The sequence below is a fragment of the Nyctereutes procyonoides genome, unplaced genomic scaffold, assembly GCF_905146905.1.
Source record: "Nyctereutes procyonoides isolate TBG_1078 unplaced genomic scaffold, NYPRO_anot_genome, whole genome shotgun sequence".
Taxonomy (NCBI): domain Eukaryota; kingdom Metazoa; phylum Chordata; class Mammalia; order Carnivora; family Canidae; genus Nyctereutes; species Nyctereutes procyonoides.
In genome coordinates, this window is record NW_026575134.1 from 1,436,317 (window position 1) to 1,462,460 (window position 26,144).

Below are 26,144 nucleotides of genomic sequence, written 5' to 3' on the forward strand. Positions count from 1 at the left end.
CCACTTATGTGCTCCCTTTCTCTTTCTCTGTCTCTCTCTCAAATAAATAAATCTTTATAAAAAATTAAGAAGGGACATTGAGGAAAGGCAGGAAAGAATCCAATAGAAAAAAGGAGATGAATCCACTAAAAATATGAAAGATAGGCAAAGGAAAAATGGTATCCATGTCGGTGGAACCCCCGGAAGGAAAAAACAATCAACGGAATAGAATTAGTAAGGTTCAACCAGGGTTTGTCAACCTTGAACCATTGACATTTTGGGTTAGAAAATTATTTGCCATGAAAGACTACTGTGTGCAATGTAGAATAGCTAGCAGCATTCTGACTTCTTCCCATAGATGTTGGGAGCACCCTCCTGGTGAGTGACAGTCCCTTCTCCAAAGCTAGAAAATGAACAGCAAAGTAAACCAGAAGAAAGTACAAAAAAAAGCTTTAAAAATAAATAAGAAAAGATATAAATGAAGTAGAGGAGATGGAGTTTCAGGTGCTGCATTTACTTGTCTGCCTTAAACACATAGAAAATTGGAAAAAATATGAGAAATAACAGTTTCTGGACACTGAAGGATTGGCATCCCGGAGGGAAAATAAGCATGTGAACTGTACAACCTCACTCGTTCTCTGCCTGTAGGCAGTTTCCAAGCTTCAGTCCAGGGAAACTAAGCCCATGCCTTCTTGAGTTGAGAAGACTGAGATTGGAGTTCTGGGAGCCCAAGGCATCTGGAGTCTGCAGACTAGGGCCGCAGAGAGCAGGGAGCCGCAGAGACAGAGCTCTGGAGAGCTGGTGCAGAGGGCGTGCAGGTCCGCGAGCAGTGCTCTGTGCAGTGCCAGCAGGAAAGAAATGACTTGCGGGGAGGAGGCCCGTGCTGTAGAGCGCTGCATGGTCGTGGTCGCTCTCTGAAGCTCGGACAGGGCAGAGGACGGGTCGGGCCCCCGCAGGCTGGATGAGGGAACTTGTAGAACACTTTGTTAGCCCCCTCCAGTGTCTCCGTGGACTTGCCCCAGGGTGTGAAAAGCATCTTCTGATTTTGATTTCTTAACTTTGTGCTGGAACATAACCTAACAGTATCTAAGAATACAACAAGCTTTAGCAACCAACAACCCAAGTATTCAAAAACCCATAAGTACTAAAAGAAAGTAATTTACACACTGAGAAGTAGGAAGATATCACCCCTAGTCAGGAGGAACACCGAGTCAAATACCGGACCTGGAAGCGGTAGACGTGAAGGAACAGCAGACATGGATATAAAACAGCCACTGCAGATATGTCTCATCCATTCAGGTGGGAGAGGAAACCACAACTGTGGAGATGGGGAAAATGCGCGACATAAACAAAGCTCGAGGACATTTGGACACGAAAAACACAAGGTCTAAAATGACCCATGAATGGATATAGTTTTAAGAGCAGCTCAGACACGGCAGGGTAAACGGTCGGTAACGTTGAAAACATAGCTGCAACTATCCAAAATGAAATAGAACACAAATAAATAAAACATCAGTTAGCTGTGGGATGATATCACACTGTTTAATACACATGTAACAGAAGAAAAAGAAAGTGGGAAAAATATTTGGAGAAACAACGGCCAGTGTTGTTCCCAACTGATTTTAAATCCACAGACCTCAGAAACTCAACAAATGCCAAGCTGTATAAAGATAAAGGAAACCATGCACATAAATTATATTGTTGGAAAACAGCGATAAAAAAGACATCTTAAAACAGCTAGAGGAAAAAAAATGGATTATATACAGAGGAATACATAGAAGAATGACAGCGAGTTCTTATCAGAATCTGTGCATGCTACAAAAATTTGGAGACATATTTTACATATCAAAAAATGTTAATTAAGAATACATTAGCCAGCGGGACGCCTGGGTGGCTCTGTCAGTTAAACATCCTACTCTTGGTTTTGGCTCAGCTCATGATCTCAGGGTGGTGACCTCGAGTCCCACGTCAGGCGCCACACTCAGCATGGAGTCTGCTTGCGATTCTCTCTCTCCTGCTGCCCCTCTCCTGCTTGCGCTCTCTCTGTCTCTCTCAAATAAATATATCTTTTAAAAAAAGAATACATTAACCAGCAATAACAAATTTCAAAAAGAAAGTCAGAGTAGACATTTTCAGAAAAATAAAGCTGAGGGATCTATTGCCAACAGACATGAAGGAGGTACTTTAGACAAAAGAATATAGTGTCTGTGAAAATTTGAGTTTGTACAATGGAATGAAATTGAGGTCAAGAGAAATGGTAAATGTGTAGGTAAATAGAAAATGCTATTTTTCATTTTGAGATTCTTTGAATTTCAAATATCATTGAATGCTTAAACCGACAATAGTAGCAATGTATTTTGTGGGTACAGTACATGCAGACCTAAATTGTACAACAATAGCACCAGGGAGATAAGGATGAAAATAGGCATATGCTATGGTAATTTTTTACACTATTCATGAAGTGGTGTAATATTATCCTTTAAACCCTAGAATTAAAGATGTATAAGTCTTAGAGTGACTGTAATAATAGAAGCTAATCTATCAATCAACCAATCATAGGCAATAAGCTAGTAGGAGGAAACAAAATGAAATTTGAAAAAGAGAAAAAAGGGGCACCCAAATGGCTCAGCAGTTGAGCGTCTGCCTTTGGCCCAGGGCGTGACCTCAGGGTCCTGGGATCAAGTCCCACATCGGACTCCCTGCAGGGCACCTGCTTCCCCCTCTGCCTGTGTCTCTGCCTCTTTCTGTCTGTCTGTCATGAATAAACAAATAAAATCTTTTAAAAAAAGAAAAAGAAAAAAACACCTCAAATAATACAAAAGAAAGTAACATAAAAGGAAAAGAAAAAGATGAAACAAGCAGTAAATACAGCTGCATTTAAACCAAATTATGTCAGGTGTTATATTAGCTACAATCTAATATAATGAAATTGAAAGTCAGCAATTTTTATGTTGGATAAAAAAAAATCAATGCCTAACTATATATGCTGACTACAAGAAAACCATGTTAAATAGAAATAGAAGTGTAAGATGGGAAAACCGTGTGTATTCTCTTATTAAGTTGTTTTGTAGTTTCAGTGGAATCCAAATCAATATCTTAGCTGTATTTATGTGGAATTGGACAAGTTCTTTGTCAAATAGATACAGAGAAGCAAAGGATCAGAAATGACCAAGAGTATCATTAACTAAAGGGAAAAAAAATCAATGCTCATTTATGATCAAAACTCTCAGCAAATTAGACTTGGATGAGAACATCTTCAATGTGATATAGAGCATCTGTGAAAAACCTGAAGCTAAAGTAAATGATGAAAAAAGACCAAATGTCTTTCTCTGAATATCAGGAAGAAGACAAAAGTGCCTGCTATCATCACTACCATTTTCCATTTAGTGGAGGGGATAGCAATTGCAAAAAGGCAAGAAAAAGAAATAGAAACCATAAATATCGGAAAGAAAGAAGAAAAACCATCTCGTGTAGAGATGACAGGATGATATTGAGGGTTTTTTTTTTAAGATTATTTATTTGAGAGAGAGAGAGAGAGAGAATGAGTGGGAGGGGGAGAGAGAGAAGAAGAAAGAATCTCAAGCAAACTCCATGCTCAGTGCAGAGCCTGACGCAGGGCTTGATCTCAGGAACCTGAGATAATGACCTGAACCTAAACCCAAGAGTCAGATGCTCAATTAACTGTGCCAACTAGGCACCTCTGATGTTGAATTTATCAGAGACATAGGCTTATTGTTAATGTACAAAAATCAATTGTAATCTTACATATGAGAAACAAACAACTAGAAAATGAAAGTTTAAAAGACTCCATTGACAGTAATACCAAGAACCGCGTAAGATTTAATAAAATACATGCATTTTTTTTCCACTGAAAACTTTGGTACATTACTGAGTGAAATAAATTAACAAGGACATAAATAAATGGAAAATAAGCCAGGTTAATGGGCTGGAGGATTTGTTGATATAGTAATACTTCTCCAATTGATCTGTAGATTCAATACAAACCCTATCAAAATCCTAAGAAGCTGTTTTGTGGAAATTTACAAGCCTATTATAAAATCTCTATGAATTGAAAAACTTAAAGCAGCTAAAACAATTTTGGATAGAAAGAATACAGTTAGAGGATTTGTGCTACCTGATTTTAAGTCTTACTATAAAGTTACAATAATCAATACCAAATCTTACTATAAAGTTACAATAATCAATACCAGTTGGCAAAGTGATTGACAAATGGAGCAATGGGAAATATAGTCCAGGAACAGAGTCCTCTACCTACATTGCCATTGATTTTTTTTAAAAAAATGTGCCAAGATATTTTAATGGAGAAAGAAAACTACTGAAACAACTGGATATCCTTCTGAGAAAAAAAGTCAAGTTTTATTTTATTACCATATACATATACAAAAAGTTTTACTACATTACCATATACAAAAAAAACCTAAAATGGATAATAACCTCAACATAAAATTAAGATTATAAAACTTTTTGAAATAGTTGAATTTTTAAAAGACATCATTAAGAAAATGAAACAATGGGAGAAATATCCACAGTCATATATCTAGAACATATAAAGATATCTTAAAATTAGTAATAACAAGATGAACAACCCAAATGAAAGATGGCTAAAAGATCTGAACAGACATTTCACACACACACACACACAACAGAAGAATGACAAATAAACAGTGAAAAGATACTTAACATGCTGAGTTATCAGTAAATATAATTTAAAATATCATATATCCTTACAATGGCTAAAATTAAAACAACTGAAAATTCCAAGTGTGGCAAGGATACAGAACAGTGGGACTCACACACTGATGCTGGGAAATGTGAAATGGTAACTACTTTGGAAACTCTCGAACATGTTGTAAGATTGACATATACCTATGCCAGTCATGTAACAGCCATTCCACTGCTAGATATTTGGCCAAGACAAATTTAAATATATGTCCACACAAAAACTTGGACATTAAAGTTGAAATCAGCTTTACTCTATAACAGTCTAAAAATGGAAACTAAATGTTTATGTGCATGTGAAAGAATGAACAGAAATGGTATATCCATACAATGGAATAGTAGTTAGCAAGCAATCAAAAGGACCAAACTAATGATACATGCAACAAGATGAATGAATCTCAAAATCATGCAGTCAGAAACAAAATATTATATACCACTGATTCTACTTGAATGAAATTCTAAAAATTCAAACCAATACAGAGTGACAAAAAAATAGACCACCTGTCGCCCTGGCCTGGGATGAGAGGTAGATGTGAGTGGCCAAGGAGCATGAGAATCTTTTAGCAAAATGTAAACGCTCTGAATATTGTGTGTTATGAGTGGTTGTACATAATTCATCAAATTGTATGGGTTAATGGGTTACAGTCATTGCAAGTACACTATTACCTCAATACAGTTTATTTTTTATTAAAAAATGGTATTTATGCCAATGAAGTTGACAACTTAGATAAAACAAATTCCTTAAAAACACAACTTACCAAAACTGACATGAGAAAACTTCAATAGACCTGTGTCTATGAAAATAGTTGCAGTGATTATCAAAACATTTTCTACAGAGAAAACTCTATACTAAGGTAGTTTTACCAATGAATAAGATAAAATATTTAAGGGAGAAATAATATCATCATATCCAAATAATAGATTTCAGGACAACAGAACCCTGTCACCAAAATACAAAAACTATATTACAACAAAAATTATAGTCTAATATACCTACGAACAAACAAAACAATACTTAATAATATTTGATTAAGTTAAATTTGGCAATATATAAAATGGATAATACATCATGATGAAGTAGAGATTATCCCAAGATTGCAAGATTGGCTTACCATTCAGAAATCAATGAATGTGATTTATTGTATTAACAGAATTTAAATATACATTTATATATTATTATTATCTCTGTCAATGATTGAAGGCCAAAATACAAAAAAAATATTTTTTTCTAATTATAAAAATACCACTACAATAACATTTTAGAAACTATAACATTAGGGAAAAAATTTAATAAAAGATATTCAGAGCTCTGCACTAAAAACTATCTCAAAATGCTGAGACAAATAAAAGGAGACCTAACAACATTCAGAAATAGATCATTTTCATGTAGTGGAAAATTCAGTGTTTTTTAAGATATCAATATTCAAATTAAGCTCCAAATAGTTGCATTGGTTTCCTTAACATAATTCTTCTGTGCTTTTTTTGTGCAAAGTTGCTTTTGTCTCTGAAATTTACATTAATTTACATCTTGAAAAAAATCATGCAGTAGGAAACTTAATCTACCTGATTTGAAGACCCACTGTAATGCTGCAAGAAAGACAGTATTGTTTTGGTGTAATAATAGAGAAATCAACCGAAAAGAATTGAGAGTCCAGAAATAGACTGGTTTTACACAAAAGTAACAAGACGGTTCAATGGTTTACACACAATATTTTCAACAAATAGTCTCTGAACAGCTGGACATCCGTGTGGAAGAGGAGTCTTTATCCCTTTCTCAAAAATTGCTTTGTGCTGGTCATTGACCTAAACTGAAACACTAGCTGGAAGAAGCTTCTAAAACAAAATGCAAGATAAAATATCTGCAACGTTGGTTGGCAAAAATCTCTCACAGAGGATGTCAAAATCACTATACTTTGAAAAAAATTCTCTCTGTTAACATTAAAGTCTTTTGCTCTTTGGACCACTGTTAAGAAAACACAAATGTGAACCACAAACTGGAAGAAAATGCTTGCAATATCTGTCAAAGGTCTGTGAACCGGGATATATAAAGAATTGCCACAACTTCATAGCAAAAAGATTTTTTAAAATCCCTCAAGACTGAAATAAATGTTTCATGAAAAAAGATATATGTGTCCAATAGGCCCGTGAAAAGGTGGTCAACATTTTCAGTTGTGAGGGAAGTGCAAATAGAAACTAAAACAAAATACTACTGAATACCCACCAGAATGTCTAAAACTAAGATGCTTGAAAACCATCAGGAAGTTAGTATGATGTAAAAAGAGCAAGTAAATAATTCTTTGCCTCAGTATTTTTTAATATGTGTATAATTTGAAATTATTTTTTTTTCAAGGAAAAGTTGTTAGGCAACATTGTATGTTGGTGAAGACGGAGAGCAACTGGACTTCTGATACCTTTGGTGTATCTTATAAAGTGATACATCTATCCCAGGACCCAGTAATTCTATTTTTAAGTATTTACCCAATAAAATCAAAGTCTGTGTCCACAAAACGACTTATACAAGAATGCATGTAGCAGCTTAATTAATATGTACACAAAAAATCAATCAAAAGGAAAATGGATTAATAGATCATAGAACAGAATAGTATTCAATAAAAAAAAAAGGTAAACCACTGATATCGACCAGAGAACATGGGAGAAGCTCAACAATATTAAAAGCCAATATTAAGGGGCAGCTGGGGTGCTCAGTGGCTTAAGTGTCCGAATCTTGATTTCAGCTCAGGTCATGATCTCAGGGTCAAGATATTGAGCCTTGTGTCTGGCTCCAAGCTCAGCAGGAGTCAGTTTGAGACTTTTCTCTGTCCCTCTCCCTCTCCCCCTCCCCTCCCAATAAATAAATAAATCCTTGTTAAAGAGCCAATATTCATAAGCACAAAAAAAGCCAGGCTCAAAAGGTACATACCTCCTGATTCCAATTACGTGAAGGTCAGGAGCAAGCAAAAACTAAGTTTTAGTAATAGAAAATAGAATAGTGGCTGCCTACAGAGAGTGAAGATTGATTGAAATTAGAAATGAAGTATTTGGAGAGATGACAAAAGCATTCTATAGTTTGCCTGAGGTATTGGTTATATGACTTTCTAATTTAAGTAAAACTGGTTAAATTGCACAGTAGAAATCTACACCTTTTCCTGTATGTAAATCTCACAGTTCTAGAATTCAGGATTAAGAAGCTTCCTTTCAGAATTATCAAAGAATGAGCTTTTCCCACAAATCCTCCCTATCACCTCCTATCACCACATGGAAATACTACAGATATGTTCTAATGCTACATATATTTTAAAATTAATACTTAGCTGAGCTCAAAAGCAAGAAGAGAGAGAGGAAGATCCAGTTTCCAAAAGGAAGAGAAAGTTCAGTTCTAAAAATAGATGTGCAGCTTAAATTACATTTGTCTTGGATGCAGCTTTGGAGAACAGAGACCCAAATATGTTGCAGTTGGGACACTATGAAAATTCATTTCTCTTTTACGTAACAATCCATAGGTCCTGGACTAGCCGGCAGATCTAGTCTATGATATTTTCCTAGACACATTCTGTTGGGCATCAGGATAGGATAGAAGCAAAATCAAAGAGGGACAACTTCCCCCTTTTAAAGGCTTATTCCAGAAAATGGACACAGCACTTTAAATGATGTTGGCAGAACTCAATATTGCACTAGCTGCAAAGGAATTGTGAAAAACTCATTTTTAATCTAAGGTCAGGGGTCCAAATAAAAATGAGCTTCTTTTACTATAGAAATGGGGAATGAAATTGGGTTAGCTAAAAGCCGAAGAGTCATGGGCTAGGATCTGAATACCCACATAGGAACAGGCATCTGAAATCTCATGGTGGATGTTTGGAATTGAGTTTGCTGTGTAAATACAGGTACTACCAAGGGCTGTCTCAGCAAAGAGTAGGAATTTGAATGAATTTTTACACACCGGAAGGAAGTTGGCCATCTGACCAAGACAATAAATGGGAAAATTCAGCATTTAATTCATGAGGAAATAGAAACTTTGGTCTGTACCACGTGGATACATGGATCACAATTTCTTAGTACACATGTAGTATGGGAATGCCACATTCTAAAATCAAAAAAAGAAGAAAAGATTTTGTATCCAGAAACAATAAGTGATGCTCTGAGGGAACATTTCCACAAAGTGGCATCAACATGCAAGATCCCACAAGGAAAAACTATCACTAAACCAAATCACAGTCAAAATCATACTCTGTACGTGAAAAGGGTCACTTGTGAGACAATATCAGCAGGTATGACAGAGCAGGACTTCTCACCCAAAGAGCCTCAGATAATAGAACCATCTGAATACACATTAATTTTTGAGAAATAGAAGTTCTAAGGAAAGAACAGGACTTAAGGAGAAGAGGCAGATATGAAAAAGAAACAAATAAGATTCTTTAAAATCAAGCATTTCTCTTAAAATACATCATCAAACATTTTTGCTTCCTCTGTGGCAGAGTAAGCTCCTAAGAGCCTAACCCTCCCACCAATAACAACTGCAGACTCTGATGAAATACCCATCCATTGGATCAAGACCCCTGGTGATGGAACAAAATCTGGCAAATTTCAGAGTTGAACCCTAGATGGTGAACTCAGGGTGGAAACATTTTCCCATTGTGGAAGGTGGGCTACATTCAGGAAACTGAAGTGATTACAAATTCAATAGAAATCTCTGTCTTTCTACTTAAAGAGATGGAAGAATGGAGCCTGTCCCAAGAATGAAAGGAAAGACTCCAGAACAGGAGGCACCTGGAGAGGGAGCCATAGTTCCATGTATGAACTCAGCCCAAGTCCAGTTGATCCCTGGACTATCTGCTCAAAACAGACCCTAAGCAGTTCTGTCAAAGGCAAACAAGGTACTGACCTAAGATCTGACTATTACCCAAAATGCTCTCAGGAATGATGCAGAATCCTGTGACTTCTCCACATAAAACATACAACCTCAAATTAAAAATTCCAAAATTATTTAACATATAATAACCATGGAAAATGGGATCAGCACACACGGAAATAGGCTAGATGCTAGAATTATAAGACAGGGATTTTTGTTTTTAAGACTTTATTTATTTGAGAAGGACAGAGAGAGAGAGAGCGCAGGAGCAGGGAGGGCAGAGGGAGAGGGAGAAGCAGACTCCCCACTGAGCAGGGAGCTGACACAGGGCTCCATCTGGGGACTTGGAGATCATGACCATGAAGGCAGACCCTTAACTGGCTGAGCCATCCTGTCACCCCCCAGACAGGGATTTTAATACAGTTGTTGTAACTGTGCTCTGTGACATAGTAGAGAATATATTCATAATCACAAGACAGGAACTTTCATCAAGGAAATAGAATATAAAAAAAGAGCCAAAGGGAAATTTTAGAGCTAAAATTTCCAAATCTTAAATAGAAATGATATGGGCTGAATAGCAGGAAGGCTATGACAAGGAAAATATTAAGGATTTAAAAATAGAACTTGGAGAGGGTGAAAAAAAAGAATAAAAAATAAATGAAAAGAATCTCAGAGACCTATGGAACATTATGAAAAAGTTAACACTAATTGTAGTCCAAGAATAAAGGTAAAGGAAAATGCAACAGAAAATAATATTTGAAGAAATAATTACTGAAACTTCCCCAAATTTGGTGAAAGATATATATTTACAATTTTCAAGAGGCCTATTGAATTCCAAACAGAACAAATTTTTTTTCAAAAAGCCCAGGCATCTGATACTCAGATGCAAAAGAGACGAAGAGAACTTTGAGAGCAGCAAGAGAAAAATAAGTTGAAATTTTACAGGCTTCTTTCTAATCACACTACTGAAACAAGAAGACGGTAGAGCGACATATTTACAAAAGAAAAAAACAAATCACACAGAACGCTACATCTAGAAACTCTCACTTTCAATGATGAAGGCTATGTTGGTCTTCTACTGCTGTTATAAAAAATTAACATTAATTCAGTGGCTAAGAAAATATAAATCCATCATCTTATACTTCTGGAGGTCAGAGTAAAAAATGGGTCTCACTGAGCTAAAATCAAGATGTTGGCAAGGTTGCATTCCTTCTAGAAACTCTTAAGTAGAATCCCATTTTCTTGCTACCTGCATCCTTTGGCTCATGAGTCTTGTCCTCATCTTCAAAGCCAGCAGTGGCAGGTTGAGTTCTTCCCTTATCTGACTACTCTTCTGCCTTGACTTTCTACTTTTAGGGACCCTAGGATTGCTTTGTGCCCATCTGAATGTCTAGGACAATTTTCCAATTTTAAATTCACCTGATTAGCAACTTTAAATCCATCTGCAACCTAAATTACCTTTCTCTGTGCAAGCTAACATATGCAGTTTCCAGGGATTAGGACCTGGAAAAATCTGGGGGCCTGATTATATTGAACATATTAAAAGATTACATAACAAAATTTTTTTGCAAGAAGAGAAAAATAAAGGAAGTAAATTGCCAATGAACATGCACTACAAGAAATCTTGTCTATTTAAGATTATTTTTCCTTTTAATTTCTTTAAAGTATACATAACTTTTTTTTTTTTTTTTTTTTTTTTTTTTTTTTTTTTTTTTTTTATTGAGAGGCAGAGACATGAGCAGGCTCCCTGTATGGAGCCCGATATGGGACTCGATCCCGGGTCTCCAGGATCAGGCCCTAGGCTAAAGGCAGGAGCCAAACCGCTGAGCCACCCGGGCTGCCCCCTACATAACTGTTTAAAACAGGAGTCTAATATTGTTCTCTGAAGTGTATTATGTATGTAGATGTAGTATATGTGACAACTATAGAATAAGGAATGGTGAGGTGTGGTAAATGGACTCATGGTTGTGACATTTGTACATTTTATGTGAATTGGTACAATATCAATTCCCAAGTGACTGGAAAGTTAAAGACATCTAATTTAATCTCTAAAACCCAGAAATGTACTATAATGGGGTATCATTAAAGAGCCGCCCAATGACAGAAATTGGAATTCTAAAAGACCCCACTCATTTCAATAATATAAGGAAGGAAGAAAAAGGGAACAGAGGAACAGAAACATTGGGACAAATAGACAACTATTATGAAATGGTACATCTAATCCTAATATATCAATTGTTAGATTAAATGCTAATATACTAAACATTTCATCTGAAAGGCAGAGATTATACAAAGCAAGATACAACTATATGTGATTGACAAGAGGTACACTTTCAATATGAAGATAGAAATAGGCTGAAAGTAAATGAACAGAAAGCATATCAATACAAATGATATAGTGATCATAATCATATGCTGGAGCACAAAACAAGTCTTCATATCTTTAAATGTATTGGAATACTATTTGTGTTCTTAAACCACCACAGAGTTAAATTAAAAATAAATAACCATGAGATATTTAGAAAGACATCGAATGCTTTTAAATTAAAAATCATTCTTCTAAATAATCCATAAGGTCAATGAAGAAATCATAAGAAAACTTAGAAAATGTTTTAAGTTGAACAATGATGAAAATATAAGCTATCAAATCTTGTATAATGCAGTTAAAAGTCTGCTGAAAAGAAAAAAAATAGCCTTTTATGTTTATATTACGAAACAAGGAAGTTCTGAAAATTCAAGATTAATGATTAAGGAACCAGAAGAATGTTAAAACAAAAAGAAGAGAGCAGATTAAAAAGATAAGAGTAGAAATCAATGAGAAGAGAAAAGATACGTTAAGAGAGAAAACTTAAAGCTAAAAGCTGTTTCTTTGAAAAGATCAATGAAAGTGATAGCTATTTTATTAGTATGATCAAGAAAAAGAGAGAGAACACATATTACCAACATTGGAAATGAAAAAGTTTATTACTGCTGATTCGCAAAGCAAAATAAGAAAATATTATGAACTACCGTATGCCAGTTCATTTAGTATCTTAGATTAAACGAACAAATCCCTTTAGAAATACAACTTACTAAAATCGTTACTAAATGAAATAGAACACATGAGTGCCCCCAATGTATTAAATAAATTTAATTTTTCTGATCAAAAAGCTGCCCGCAGTAAAACACTAGGATCAGATGATTTCACTGCTGAATTTTGTCAAATATTCTCAGAAGAAATCACATCAATCTAAGTTATTTCAGAAAATAGAAGAAAGAACACTTTCCAGCTAGTTTTAGAAGTCCAACTTAACCTAATGTTCCCAAACCACAGACATTACAAAAAAAGAGGAAATTACAGAAATTATATTCTTCATGTACAGAGACACAAAAATGATTACAAAGTGTTAGCAAATCAAAATGAGTAATTTATAAGGATAATATATTATGATCAAGTGAAGTTTATCCCAGGAGTAAAAATATGCCCTTGACATTAAAAAATCAATCCAGGGGATCCCTGGGTGGCTCAGCGGTTTTGCGCCTGCCTTTGGCCCAGGGTGCGGTCCTGGAGTCCCGGGATGGAGTCCCGCGTCGGGCTTCTGGCATGGAGCCTGCTTCTCCCTCTGCCTGTCTGTCTCTCTCTCTCTATCATAAAAATAACAATAAATCTTTTAAAAAAATCAATCCATATAATTCATTCTACTGGTGACCATCAGTGTGTTCTCCGGAGTTAAGAGTCTGTTTCTTGTTTTCTCTCTTTTTTTCCCCTTTGCTTGTTTTTTTTCTTTTTCTTTTTTTTTTTCCTAAATTCCACATAGGAGTGATATCATATGGCTGGTATCTGTACAGAATGAGGGGAAAATGTAAGGCCTGCTGTGACTTTGCTAGGAGACATAAACGCTGTCCCTCGACAGTTTTTAGGACAATTTTATAAAACACCGTGGTAGTGTCCTCCAGAGTGCAAGTGGAGAAAACTCTGAGAGGAAAAATGAAGAGCAAGGAAGCTGCATCCCAAGGATCACAGTAGTTTAAGATGGAAGAAACTTGCCTCTCTTCTCTGGTGTAGGAATATCAGAGGGTGCCCCCTCCATCTTGGGGATAATCTCCAACGGGCCAAAATAAGCTTCCCCCAAATCCCTGCCTATGAATTATTACACAGCATTTGACCATGTTCCAGAACAACTACCTGGAAACTGTTTTGTGGTGAGTGAAGGAGCAAATCTATGGATATTGGACACACTGAGCTTCAGAACGACCTTGCCCATCATAGGCTTGATGCGAGTACTTTTGGAACGATGGGAGTTGGTCTGAGATCTTCGAGTGCAGCCTCGATAGTGGCTAAAGATAGAAACCCAGGGCAGCGGGCCATCTGTGTGGAAGGAGACCGCGCATTTGGCTTTCTGGCGTGGAAGTGGCAACTACCTGCATGTACAACTTGCCCATTGTACTTTGGGTGGTGATCAACAATGGAATTTACCAAAATTTCAATGCAAACACTTGGAATGAGATGTTAAAATCTGAAGACGCTGCTCCGGTGGCCCCTCCAGTCAGTCTTCTTCCAAACTCACATTATGAGCAGGTTATGACGGCATTTGGAGGCAAAGAGTAGTCACACAAAACCAGAAGAACTCCAAAAAATCACTGAGGCAGAGTTTGGCAGACACAACTAAACCCTCTCTTACCAATATCTGACTAAACCACGAGCCATATGGAAGGCCCCGGATTTTCACTGGCTGATTTGCTCTGATACGTAAGTAAAGATGCCACGGAGTGGTCTTGAAGAGTTTCCTCTTTCTTGTAAGGTGGAATTTCATTTTTCACAGCAAAATTACTAAAATGTCAAAATTATTGTACCAATAAAAAATTTTAGAAAACAATTCTAAGTGAAAAAAAATGTATGATTCATCCTACTAGCAGAATATTACATGATTTCACTAGATGTAGCCTTGGTGAAATTAAAAAATACATGACATGCAAGTTTATTTATTTTTTTTTTTTTAAATTTTTTTTTTTTTTTATTTATGATAGGCACACAGTGAGAGAGAGAGAGGCAGAGACACAGGCAGAGGGAGATACAGGCTCCATGCACCGGGAGCCCACGTGGGATTCGATCCCGGGTCTCCAGGATCGCGCCCTGGGCCAAAGGCAGGCGCCAAACCGCTGCGCCACCCAGGGATCCCTGACATGCAAGTTTAAACAGACACTAAAAACGGGAAGAAGGAAGTGTGGTGAACAGGAAAGTGGATAAGGCTAGAAGGGGAATTTAAGGATGGAGAGATGCAAAAGTTAGGACACGTGGAGAACAGAATGAGGAATTCTAGTATTTGCTTAATGGGATCTTCATTAGAAGAGAATAAAGTGAATCCACTGCCAACAAAGAAATAAAAATGGAGACTCGTCTAAACTGGTGAGAGTGTGCATTCTCAGATTAGAGAAGCACAGGAAATTTTAAGCCAGATGAAAGAGATATGTCTTCTCCTGAACAAATTTCCTCCATAGGAAAACCAAGACAAATATCCTAAATATTACGAGCGGGTGGGGGTGGGCGGACACAGAATACCTGCAGCCAGTCATACTCCATGCACTTGAAAGCAAGGAGAACAGTCCAGAAGTCAGTGAGATGTATTTAGGTTACTAAACAATCATAACCATTAAACTGGAATTCTAAATTCAAACAGAATGGTATAGACCCTAGCGCCTATCTAACTAACCCCCTACATCTAACTCCAGTCCGAACCACCTCCTAGCACCCCGACCTCCCCCTACCCTCCCAACCTCCACCCGCTGCCATTGCCGTCCTCCTCCCCCCCCCTCCCCCCCCCCCCCCCTTCACCACGCCTGCCACCTCCGCTCCTCTACCCCCATGCACTACTCGTAAGGCCCCCAAACCCACCTATCCACAAACACGCTCACTACCCGTCCCCCTACACCACCACCTACCAATACCATCCCACCTCTATCCCACTCCCTTCCTGCTTGTCCCACATATCCTCCCACTCATACCACACCAACTCCTCCCCGCCCTCATCTCCAAAAACTCTTATAAACCCAACCCATTATCATGCCCTCCTAACCCAATTCCCCTGATACCCGCGAACACTCGCAAACCACCCACCCTAGATATGCCTAACCCAATAAGAATGGCACACCGACAAATAGATAACATAAAATAACATAATACACAGGGAGGTAACACCCAAGGCGGCAAAAAACCGAACGCAATATGGCCGATGTGGGCAGATGAAACACCAGGACCCCCCACTGTGAAACCGTAAACGTTGACAGGCTCCCCGGCCCTCGTCGGTGGTGCCCCCCCATTGATCGCACCCCCCCCTTTGCCCCAACCCCCTTCAAAGATAAGCCCCTTATAGAACCACATAAACCAACTAACAACCCACCAACAGCTGATTCTATGTATAACCGCATCCTGGCTTATCCCAACCAAACAGGAAATACGATGCAAAGGACTCATTTTACAAATCCTCAACACAAAAGTAAGCATTTTTCCCAGTAGAATTTTGATTTAAAAAATGTATTTCTGGGGGCACCTGGAGGGCTCAGTAGGGTAAGCAGCTGATGGTGATTTCCGCTCGGGTCATGATCTCGGGTCCTGGGCTGGAGCCCCGCCTCAGGCTCTGTGCTCAGTGGGGAGTCTCCTTGAGACTTTCCCTGTCCTTCCTTTTCTCCCTCTGTCCCTCCTCCCTCAAATAAACAAATCAAGCTTTTTAAAAGATACTAAAAATTGGAAAAATGAATTGTTTCTATGTCTCCTTTCATGACACATCCTCTTTGTGTCCACCATGGCCCAGATTAGGTGAGTAATGCAGAGAACATCAGACGCAGATACTCACATTGACGGCTAAAATGAGGTCAAGGAGAGTCTTAAAGAAAAACTGTGTTTAATAGAAGAATAAATCCAAAGCAGAAAGGAAATGGTGAGAGAGGAGAGGAGGTAAGAGTGCAGCAGCACAGACAACAAAAGCAGGAGGGCCTGAAGGAGGTGGTTTACTGGGAGCACGGCCGCATGCAGCACTTGCTGGGTGTCTGTGCCCTGGGCCACGAGTGTCACCCGGGACTACGGCGACGAGGATGTCCCTGCCCCAAGAGCTCTCATTCTAGAGGGTGGTGGGCCACAAGCACACGCTGGACTTGAACACAGCTCCCATCTCAGAGGGGATGAGTCTGGCCGCTGAAGGGAGCAGCTGGAACAGGATGAGAGCATCCAGGGCGCCCCTGGGAGGCGTCCTTAGGGGAGGAGGCCTGGGCCCTCCGCCGGGGTCGGGCGTTGAGAGGGCTCGGAAGGCGTCCCTGAAGGAGCGATCCGTGGATCTCTGCAGTGGCCCTTCTCCAGGTGGAGGGACATGGAGGGCCCCGAAGGCTGGAGAGGGTGCGCCCGGGCCGGGGAAGAACAAGGCCTGGGGCCTGGAGCAGGGTGGGACCAGCGGGAGTTAGGGGGAGAAGCGGGGGAAGGCAAGGAGGGCCTGGAGCCCGTGGCCGCGGGCACCGGGAGCAGCCAGAGCCGCGGGGCCTCCCCGGAGGGACGCGAGGGCAGGACAGACGGGCAGCGCGGGCGCCGGCGAGGGAGGAGGGCGCCCTCGGGAGGGTCGGCCCTGCAGCTTCGGGCTGCACCTGCACCTGCACCTGGGCCGGAGCAGCACGGTTTCCAGGTGGAGGGGACGGGCCTCGAGGAGACGGGTCAAGATCAACGGGGCTCCAGGCCGAACAGCAGCGCGGACGGAGGTCGCCGGGTCAGCAGGCGACACGGCTGTGGTGGGGCCCGAGCCCAGAGAGAGACGCCGGGGCTCGGCGCCAGACGGGCCGGATAAGGGGACGCTACACCTGCCGGTGGCCTCGACCCTGGGCCAGGGGGCTGTGGGCCAGGGGGCTGTGGCCGAGCTACCGGAGGGAAGTGTGGGGCTCTGGGCTTAGGGACACGCGTTGGCAGGCTCGATCAGGGTGCTGGAGGGGCGCGCAGAGCTGCCAAGGGCCGAGGGCCACGATCCCGGGAGGAGATGAGTGCGGTGGCCCGGGGAGGCTTTGAAGGCAGCAGAGCAACAGAGAGAGGGGAGGCAGGTGCAGAGGGGTGGCTGCCCTGAGGCCGGGGAGCCGGCCACCCGGATGAGTGCCCCAGAGCGCTGGGTCCCCCCCAAGTCCTTCCCTCTGAGGCGCTGGACCCAGCAGGGGAGCCTCAGCCACCAGCTTCCCAGGCCACTTGCATGTTGACGGCACACACACCCCCAGGCTTCACGAGGTGTCCTCAGGAATAGGGAGTTTCCCAGGAGAAGGAAGGAAGGAAGGAAGGAAGGAAGGAAGGAAGGAAGGAAGGAAGGAAGGAAGGAGAAAGAAACATGGTATGGATCTGGGTTTCAGAATCTTAGAACAAGTTGAGTAAAGAGCTCTGAAGAAAGCATTCCCAGTCTGGGGCCCACTGGTGAGACCCCGGATTCTCAACTTTCTCATGTTAAACATGAAGGATTTTAAGGAAATGGTCTCTAATTTCCTCTCTGGCATTATTATTATTATTATTATTATTATTATTATTATTATTATTCACGAGAGACACAGAGAGGCCGAGACACAGGCAGAGGGAGAAGCAGGTTCCCTGCGGGGAGCCCGATGCAGGACTCGATCCTGGGACCCCGGGGTCACGCCCTGAGCTGAAGGCAGAGGCTCAACTGCTGAGCCCCCCAGGCGCCCTCTCTCTGGCTTTTCATTCCATTTTCTGTCGTATTCACATCTTAGCGTCTCTCAGAAAAAATTCTGCGGTCCTCTTAGTTACTAATTTGGCTGAACTCATGATGCTTTGCTCATGAACCTAGGAATTTCTGAGGAAACAAAGTATGACATCACATTATTCGATAGTCTCTTTAAAAAGTATCATATAAAAGTTTTCTTAGGGAAAACAAACTTGTATAACGTGAATGGAAAATTCTATAAAATATTCGTGGAATGCATCAGAGGCTCAGAGATGCATCTTGCAAGATTTAATTCAGCTCACAGAACCATTCAGATATTATATCCAAAAAATGCGCCGTTTAAGCTTTTGCTACAATTAAAACTATTTCATAAGACTTATTAGCCTTTCTTTAGGCCACGGTCGTTTCAGGGTGAGTGAGTTGAAAGCATCTGCGCACCAGTGACCACCGGTGTGGAGCCATCGCTGTGCTATTTAGGTTCACAAATATTAATTTAATGAATCCTCGTATCATTTTATGCGGTAAATATAATTTTTATGTCGTTCCTTATCCACTCTTTCATCCCAAGCCCTTAGCACAGTACTTGGAACATAATAATCTCTGGATAAGAATTAGTCGAGGGAAGGAGGATCACTGGTGAGTCAGTGTTTGCAAACTGACTACGAGAAGGAGAAGGCTCGTTGATGGCTGGAGCCTGCGGCTGGGCGCGCTGGGGGCGGGATGCTGGCGCTGGGGCTGCCGGAGCTCCGGCCATCCGTCCGTCTGTCCCTCCGGTGCGGCCCCTGGAACGAGAGCTCTTTGGTTTTCCTTCAGGATTCGGTGGGAGGCAGTCGACGCAGCTGCATGTGTCCTGCGTCTCTGCGGGTCCGAAACCACAGAACTTCCGCGCCTTGGAATCCAAGGTGGTACCGTTAGCTGTAAAGCCTGTGCGCCCGGCGCTCCTTCACCCGCGTGGCTGGCCTCCTGGCACCACGCTGCAGGCCCTGTGACTCGGGATCGCGGGGGGCAACGGGAGCGTGGCCCACTCTTGCGGGCGGAGCCCCGGACCTGCGTCCTGACTCCCGCCACCAGGAGCCACAGTCTGTTTACCTGCAAGCCGATGGCCTTCCTGCCCTGCTGCCGAAGTCAAGGGCAGTGTCTGTGCGCGAGCTGGGAGATGCGGATAATTAAAGGCACTGGTTTCCTACCGCCGCGCGGCCCGTGACCACGTGGCAGTGCCGGAGCCCAGCTGGCTTCAGGGCCCGAGCTTCCCGGGCGGGGACCCGCATCCCCCACGAGGCTGGGGCGCAGCTCGCCCTCCAGGAGCCCGATGCACTTGGTTCCAGCTGCTGGGCTCGTGAAGTGTTTCCTTTTTCTTTTCTTTTTTTTATTATAGACTTTATTTACTTATTTCAAAGAGAGGGAGGGGCAAAGGGAGAGAGAGAAGCAGGCTCCTCGATGAGCAGGGAGCCCGATGCAGGGCTCGATCCCAGGACCTGAGATCATGACCTGAGCCGAAATCAAGAGTCAGATGCTTAACCGACTGGGCCCCACGTGCCCTTCGTGAGGCGTTTCTCTAAGGCCAGCTGAAGCGTGTCTGCTGTGTGTGTGTGTCTCTCTTGGAGGGCTCACCTGTTTGGGTCACCTACTTAGGAGAATCCACCTTTTGATTAACTCATATTCAACCAATCGGGAACCTTAACTATGTAGGCACAACCGCTTGGCCGTATAAAGTTGCCGACAAAGCATCGTGGGAGTGACATCTTGTCATTCTCATCTGCTCTCCCACAGCAGAGGGGAGGGACTTGTGTCTGATAAGTAACCAGGGGGCAGGAATCGTGGGGGACACCTCAAAATCTACCCGCCACGTTGCATGACACTGCTGGGGCTCATGCCATCCGAATATTCATTTTTCATAAAACGTCCTTAATTGATCATTTCACAGAGCATATGAAATTGTTCCTTGGGACAAGATGCTACCACCGAAACCCGATCCAGAAGAAACAACGGTGGAGAAAGCTGCTGACCTGGTTTCACAGTGTTTTACACTGAAAAGATATGAAGGGGCCCCGGCAATAACCCAGGTTGGTGAGTAGGGACCTCAGTCGTGTGTGCATAATAATGCCTTTACCAAAATATATATATATATATAGTTGCACTTTTGCAACCGTGCATTTATTTCTAAGCTGAAGGCCAAAACCCAAATACTCATTTTATCGTAAGAATTGTGGAAAGAACAAGGAGACGTATATATTTATGGACTGGAAGTGCCATAACCATAAAGTCATCAGTGACCTCAAATAGTTCAATATTACCTACACTGGACTTCTTAAAAATTTCATTTAAAGACTGCCTCCATCTCAAAAATCAAAAATGCACAAGGAGGAGTAAATAATGACTAAGGCATGGAAAAACAGTTATGATTCCACCAGAGAACCTGTGTCCAGAACAGTTCTTGAAATTGAACCTTGAACTAACCCCTGTGCTCTGAGACAGAATGGGGAAACCCGTGAGTCACGGCGCTCTTACTATCTAGCAAAACAAAGCCGAGGTGATTGTCTCCAGAGATGTCTGGTTTCATTTATATTATATTATTATATTATATTATATTATATTATATTATATTATATATATTATATATTGTATATTTTTTTTTCTTTAGAAAAAGAGGGCAGGGCGGGACAGTGGGAGAGAGAGAATCTTAGCCATGGTCCACATTCAGCACGGAGCCCAATGCGGAGCTTCATCTCATGACCCTGAGATCATGACCTGACCAGAAATCAAGAGTTGGACATTTAACTGACTGAGCCCCCCAGGCGCCCCTCAGTTTCCATTTCTGAACGTCAAGAACTCAGCATACGAATTACCACACTATCCACACTACAGCCAGGGTACTTTTCCTAAATCGTGAATCACTTCCTATCGCTCCGCTCATTAAAACCCGTCACTTTCTGTAAAGTGAAATCAGTGCTCTACGCTGAGCCTCTGTGAAATCCGCGCTCTTCCTCACACCACGTCTTTTGCAGACAGTGTCCCACTACCTTCAGGGTTTCATTTTCTCCAGGTCAAGTCCTGTGACTCTTTCAGGTCTTCTCTCGGACCTCCCTCCTGCCCTCCCGACCCTGGACTAGATGGCCCTGCTCTGTGCTTGCAGTGCACCTCCGACCTGCATTGAATCTCTCATCCTTTTGCTCTGTTCCTCATCCCTCAGAGGCCTGACAAGCCCCAGGACCATCTCTCACGATGAAGCTCTCTACCGTGTTCAACACATGGCGTTAAAGAGGAGAATAATTATGTATATGAATACTGTGGGCCAGGGCGGATCTAATGAGCATAGTCTCTGGGATGAAAACCCAAATCAGACCTTTTGCAGGGCCTCAAACCAAAGGAGGTGGATGAGGAGGCAGCTTCCAGCTGTGGGAAAGCAAATGGGAACCACGGGTCTGAGAGCAGAGCAGAGAGCAGGAGGGGTCCTGGAGCAAACCCCTGAGTTGCTAAGGATGCCTGGGGAGTGCCTTCCGTTGGGAGACTGAGGCTTGCCTTTCACACGGTGGGGATGGTTAAGGCCCCTGGAGCTCATAGACAAAAAATGACAATAACTTGTTCACTAAATATGTCATTCATTTTGATGCCGATTTTAGATGGTTGGTGGACTCTGGGACAGATTTCAAACAAGGTCGTTCTTGGCACCAGTCAAGCCAGTTACTTTGTAAGTTTTATCTCCTTGTGTTCTCATCACTAAATTTTTTACTCTCACAGATTCGTCATTAATATGTCTGGTGCTCTAGTTCATGGCTTAGAGAGGGGCTGAGGGGCATATCCTCTGGAGAACATTCCAGAGACCTCAGGTTTCCATCCCCGTGATGGGAAAGAGAACCCAGGTCCCCTCCAGTTGTTCAGTGTTGCCTGCTTTCTCTTGTTTTCTCTTAACCTTCCTTACAATTTAAACTGTGAATGGGACACCTGGGTGGCCCAGTTGGTTGAGTATCCAACTCTTAATTTTGGCTCAGGTCAGGATCTCAGAGTCCTGAGATCGAGCCCCACATCAGGCTCCGTGCTGAGTGTGGAGCCTGCTTTAGATTTTCTTTCTCTCTCTGCCCCTCTGCCCTCATACACATGCTCTCTCTCTTAAAACAAACAAACAAATAAAAAAAACAACACTTTTTTTTTTTTACTGCATTTGTGAGATTTATGCATGTTGGCATTAGATCTTTAGGTGCTCACTTTTTCCTTGTTGGATAGTTTTGTGTTGTATGGATATACCACAATTTATTTCTCCATTCTCGTAATTTAATTATTTTACTGATTTTATTGCAGTTGGAAACAATGTTTCCATTTCTTCATGTATCCAAGCACAAAACTATTTCTAGATTTTATATATACATATTTATGTCTACAACTGCTACATCAAGAGGTGTGCATTTCTTTATATTTTAGGTATTGGCACATTCTTCTCCAGATGAGTCGTATGCATAAACTAAACCATTAGCAATGCTTGAGTTCCCGTTACTGTGCATTGTGGCCAGGGTTTGGAATTTCAAATCTAAAAAAAAATTCTAATCTTATGAGTATGAAATTGTATTTTATTATCATTTTCATTTACACTTACCTGATAGACAATAATCATTTTTTTGTAGGTCATGACTTACTTGGGTGTTCACATCTGTCACTTACCTGTTCACATATTTTTTCCCCCTTTGCAGTTGGGTTCCTTAACTTTATTTAACATATTAATTGTATGAATTTTTGTGTTTACCATTCTGAAAAAGAATTATTGGTAATATGCAACATAGTATCTCCTTTTACTCTGGGACTTTTCTGTTTTATACTGCTCTTTGATGAACTAAAGTTTTGAATTCATCAATATTTTCTTCCATGTTTGATGATTTTTATGGAGCTTTTAAAAAATATTTTTATTTATTCATGAGAGACAGAGAGAGAGACAGAGACACAGGCAGAAGGAGAAGCAGGGTCCCTGCAGGGATCCTGATGTGGGACTCAATTCCGGGACCCCCGGATCATGCCCTGAGCTGCAGGCAGACACTTAACTGCTGAGCCACCCAGGTGTCCCATTATAGAGTTTTTTGGCAGATCTTTCCCTACCCAGAAGCAGTATATTATTCTTCTTTACTTTTTTTCTAAAAATCAGTTTGCTTTCCACATTTATCTCTTTAAACCACTTGGAATCAACTCTGGCTTAGAATGTGAATGGGGGGATCCACTTGTCCACATGATGGAATATAATGACCCTAGTACAGTTTAATGAGTAGATTCTACTGAGTAGTTTAATGAGTGAAGTGTGGCCAGTTGATTGCAACCATTGGTGGTGAGTCACAACCACCATTTTGTGAAATTAAATAGAATAGAAAATATAAGAATGAATCACATGGAACTCTAAACAGATATGTGTATTTTGCAAAAAATACTGCAGATACTTATAAGGAATTGTGTGAAGCAGACAGATAATGCATAAGAGAAACTCATGTCCACAGTGTGATTATTCTCTTTCCTAGAGATTCAATCATCACCTCAATAGGAAGGTTAATATTGTAAATTAAATTTTATATTTACCTAATCCACAACTAATTGCTAAATCCAGGAGATTTTTCACTGTAGTGAGCTAAAAATTAATGAGAGTACTTACTATATTTCAAATATGGAAAAATAATATCAAAGACAACATTTTTCAAATCTGTGTAGCACTTCAATAAAACCAGCATATTGCCCTTTAGAAATTAATTTTTGTATCAGTAAAGAAAAAATAATGAAGTGAAAATATGCAAAATCATAATCACATTTAACTCCTGTGTCTAATATTGTAAATGGTGAAACTACTGAGAAGAATGTTGTCTTGTTAGCAAACTCAGATTTTATCAAGCCATATTCTAAAAGTAGTGTGTAAACTTTATGACCAAGATTATCTAAAATATGTTCTGCCAAATGTGTAAAACAGCCAAATATAAAAAAAATAGATTCTAGTGTTAAATGATAATAATTTTGTTAAAAGATTAAGACATTTGCGAAATATAAGATTCATAAACAAAACAAGCTTGATAAAGATGTAAATCATCAGCGTCACCTCTTAACATTTTGTGAGGACTAATGAAAACACTTTATTAGCATCTTTTTATTCATATATCATGTGATGAAATAACATAGTTCACCCAAATGATAAAATTTATATTCCAGTTTATATGAATCCATTGCCTTTTTAATTTTTAATATTTTTAAAAGATTTTATTTATTCATGAGAGACACAGAGAAAGACAGAGACACAGGCAGAGGGAGAAGCAGGCTCCCTGTGGAGAACCCGATGTGGGACTTGATCCCGGGACCTCGGGATTATGACCCGAGCTAAAGGCAGATGCTCAACCACTGAGCCATCCAGGTGCCCCAATTTTTAATTTTTTTTAAAAAAATTATTAATATTTTTTTTTATTTTATTTTTTTTTTAATTTTTTTTTTTATTTTTTTATTTATGATAGTCACAGAGAGAGAGAGAGAGAGAGGGAGAGGCAGAGACATAGGCAGAGGGAGAAGCAGGCTCCATGCACCGGGAGCCCGATATGGGATTCGATCCCGGGTCTCCAGGATCGCACCCTGGGCCAAAGGCAGGCGCCAAACCGCTGCGCCACCCAGGGATCCCTTAATATTTTTTTTTAGAGAGGGAAGAGGGGGAAGGGGCAGAGGCAGGGAGAGGAAGAATCTCAAGCGGGCTCCACGCCCAGCACAGAGCCCAGTGTGGGGCTCGATCTCACAACCCTGAGATCATGACCTGAGCTGGAATCAAGAGTCGGACACTTAACTGACTGAGCCACCCAGGCATTCCTGGTGCATTTTTTTACGTAGGAAATCACTGGATGAATGACAAACCTACACGTCTTAGTATCGCCACATCTCTGAACTTTAGAGAGTGCTGCTCGCTCTGCAGCCTTCCCCTACACACATGTTGCTCCCAGGAGCCCACACTAAAACCTGTATTAGAATATTTGTGCAGCTGTACATATAATGCCAAAAACCAAGAAACAACCAAGATTCCTTTCCACAGGCCGGGGGAAGGACGCACTGGACAAACATACCAGAGTGTCCCAGCGTAATGGCATACTACGCAGCAATGAAAAAACCAAATGCAACACGCAGCAGTGTGTGTGAATCTTAAGTGCATTTTGCTCAGGGAAAGCAGCCAGACCTAAAAGGTCACTTACTGTATGACTCCATTTATATGACATTTAGAAAAGGCAAAACCACAGGGTGAGAACAGAACAGTGGCAGCCAGCAGCTGGGAAGGGAGAGAGGGATGAATGCAGAGGGCCTATAAAGGGAACATTTGGAGCAATAAACTGTTCTGTATGCTTCTGTGGTGGTGGCCTCATGACTCTGTATTTGTAAAACCCATAGAACCGTACACCACAAAGAACACATTTTACTGAATGCAAAGTAAAATAAACACACACATACACAAATACGCATGTCCATCCATACCCGCCAGAGGTTGGGGGAATCCAGGGTGGAATGCAGATGGTGACAAAAGAATCTAAGTTACAAATAAATGACATAACTACACTTAAGTGGATGGTCCCAAGTAACGCTGGACCTTAATAAGTTTGGAAACAGTATTTTGACTGAATGGCATATAAGGGCGATGCTCTAGTGCACGTGTCTCCACAGGGAAATGGGTTGGTGGTTCTAACACTTCTTACGTGTATAGATTTAAACAAAATGAAATGTTTGGTCAATCCTGGGAAGCAGGTTTCATATTATCAGGAGGAAATACAAATAAGTAAGGGAGAAAGGCTAAGAATGAACGCTGTGGTGCTGGATTTAATCAGGAGGGAAGTATCCTGGGAACTCAGGTTGACTTTAGTATATATACAGACAGCAGAAGCAGGAATATACCCCAACATGTGGGCATGTACAGGTTCCTA

At 41.0% G+C, this 26,144-nt stretch overlaps 1 protein-coding gene and 1 pseudogene across 1 annotated transcript in view; both read left to right on the forward strand.

The window, feature by feature from the left end:
• SPATA48 (spermatogenesis associated 48) overlaps positions 1 to 26,144 on the forward strand; it is a 59,628-nt gene that overhangs the window by 14,046 nt on the left and 19,438 nt on the right. Inside the window, exons 4-6 of the mRNA XM_055300779.1 lie at positions 15,976 to 16,038; positions 20,165 to 20,303; positions 21,861 to 21,928. Of these exons, the coding sequence (XP_055156754.1) occupies positions 15,976 to 16,038; positions 20,165 to 20,303; positions 21,861 to 21,928 (270 nt within the window). The remainder of the gene's footprint in view (positions 1 to 15,975; positions 16,039 to 20,164; positions 20,304 to 21,860; positions 21,929 to 26,144) is intronic.
• Positions 165 to 14,298, forward strand: LOC129494248 (2-hydroxyacyl-CoA lyase 1-like; annotated as a pseudogene).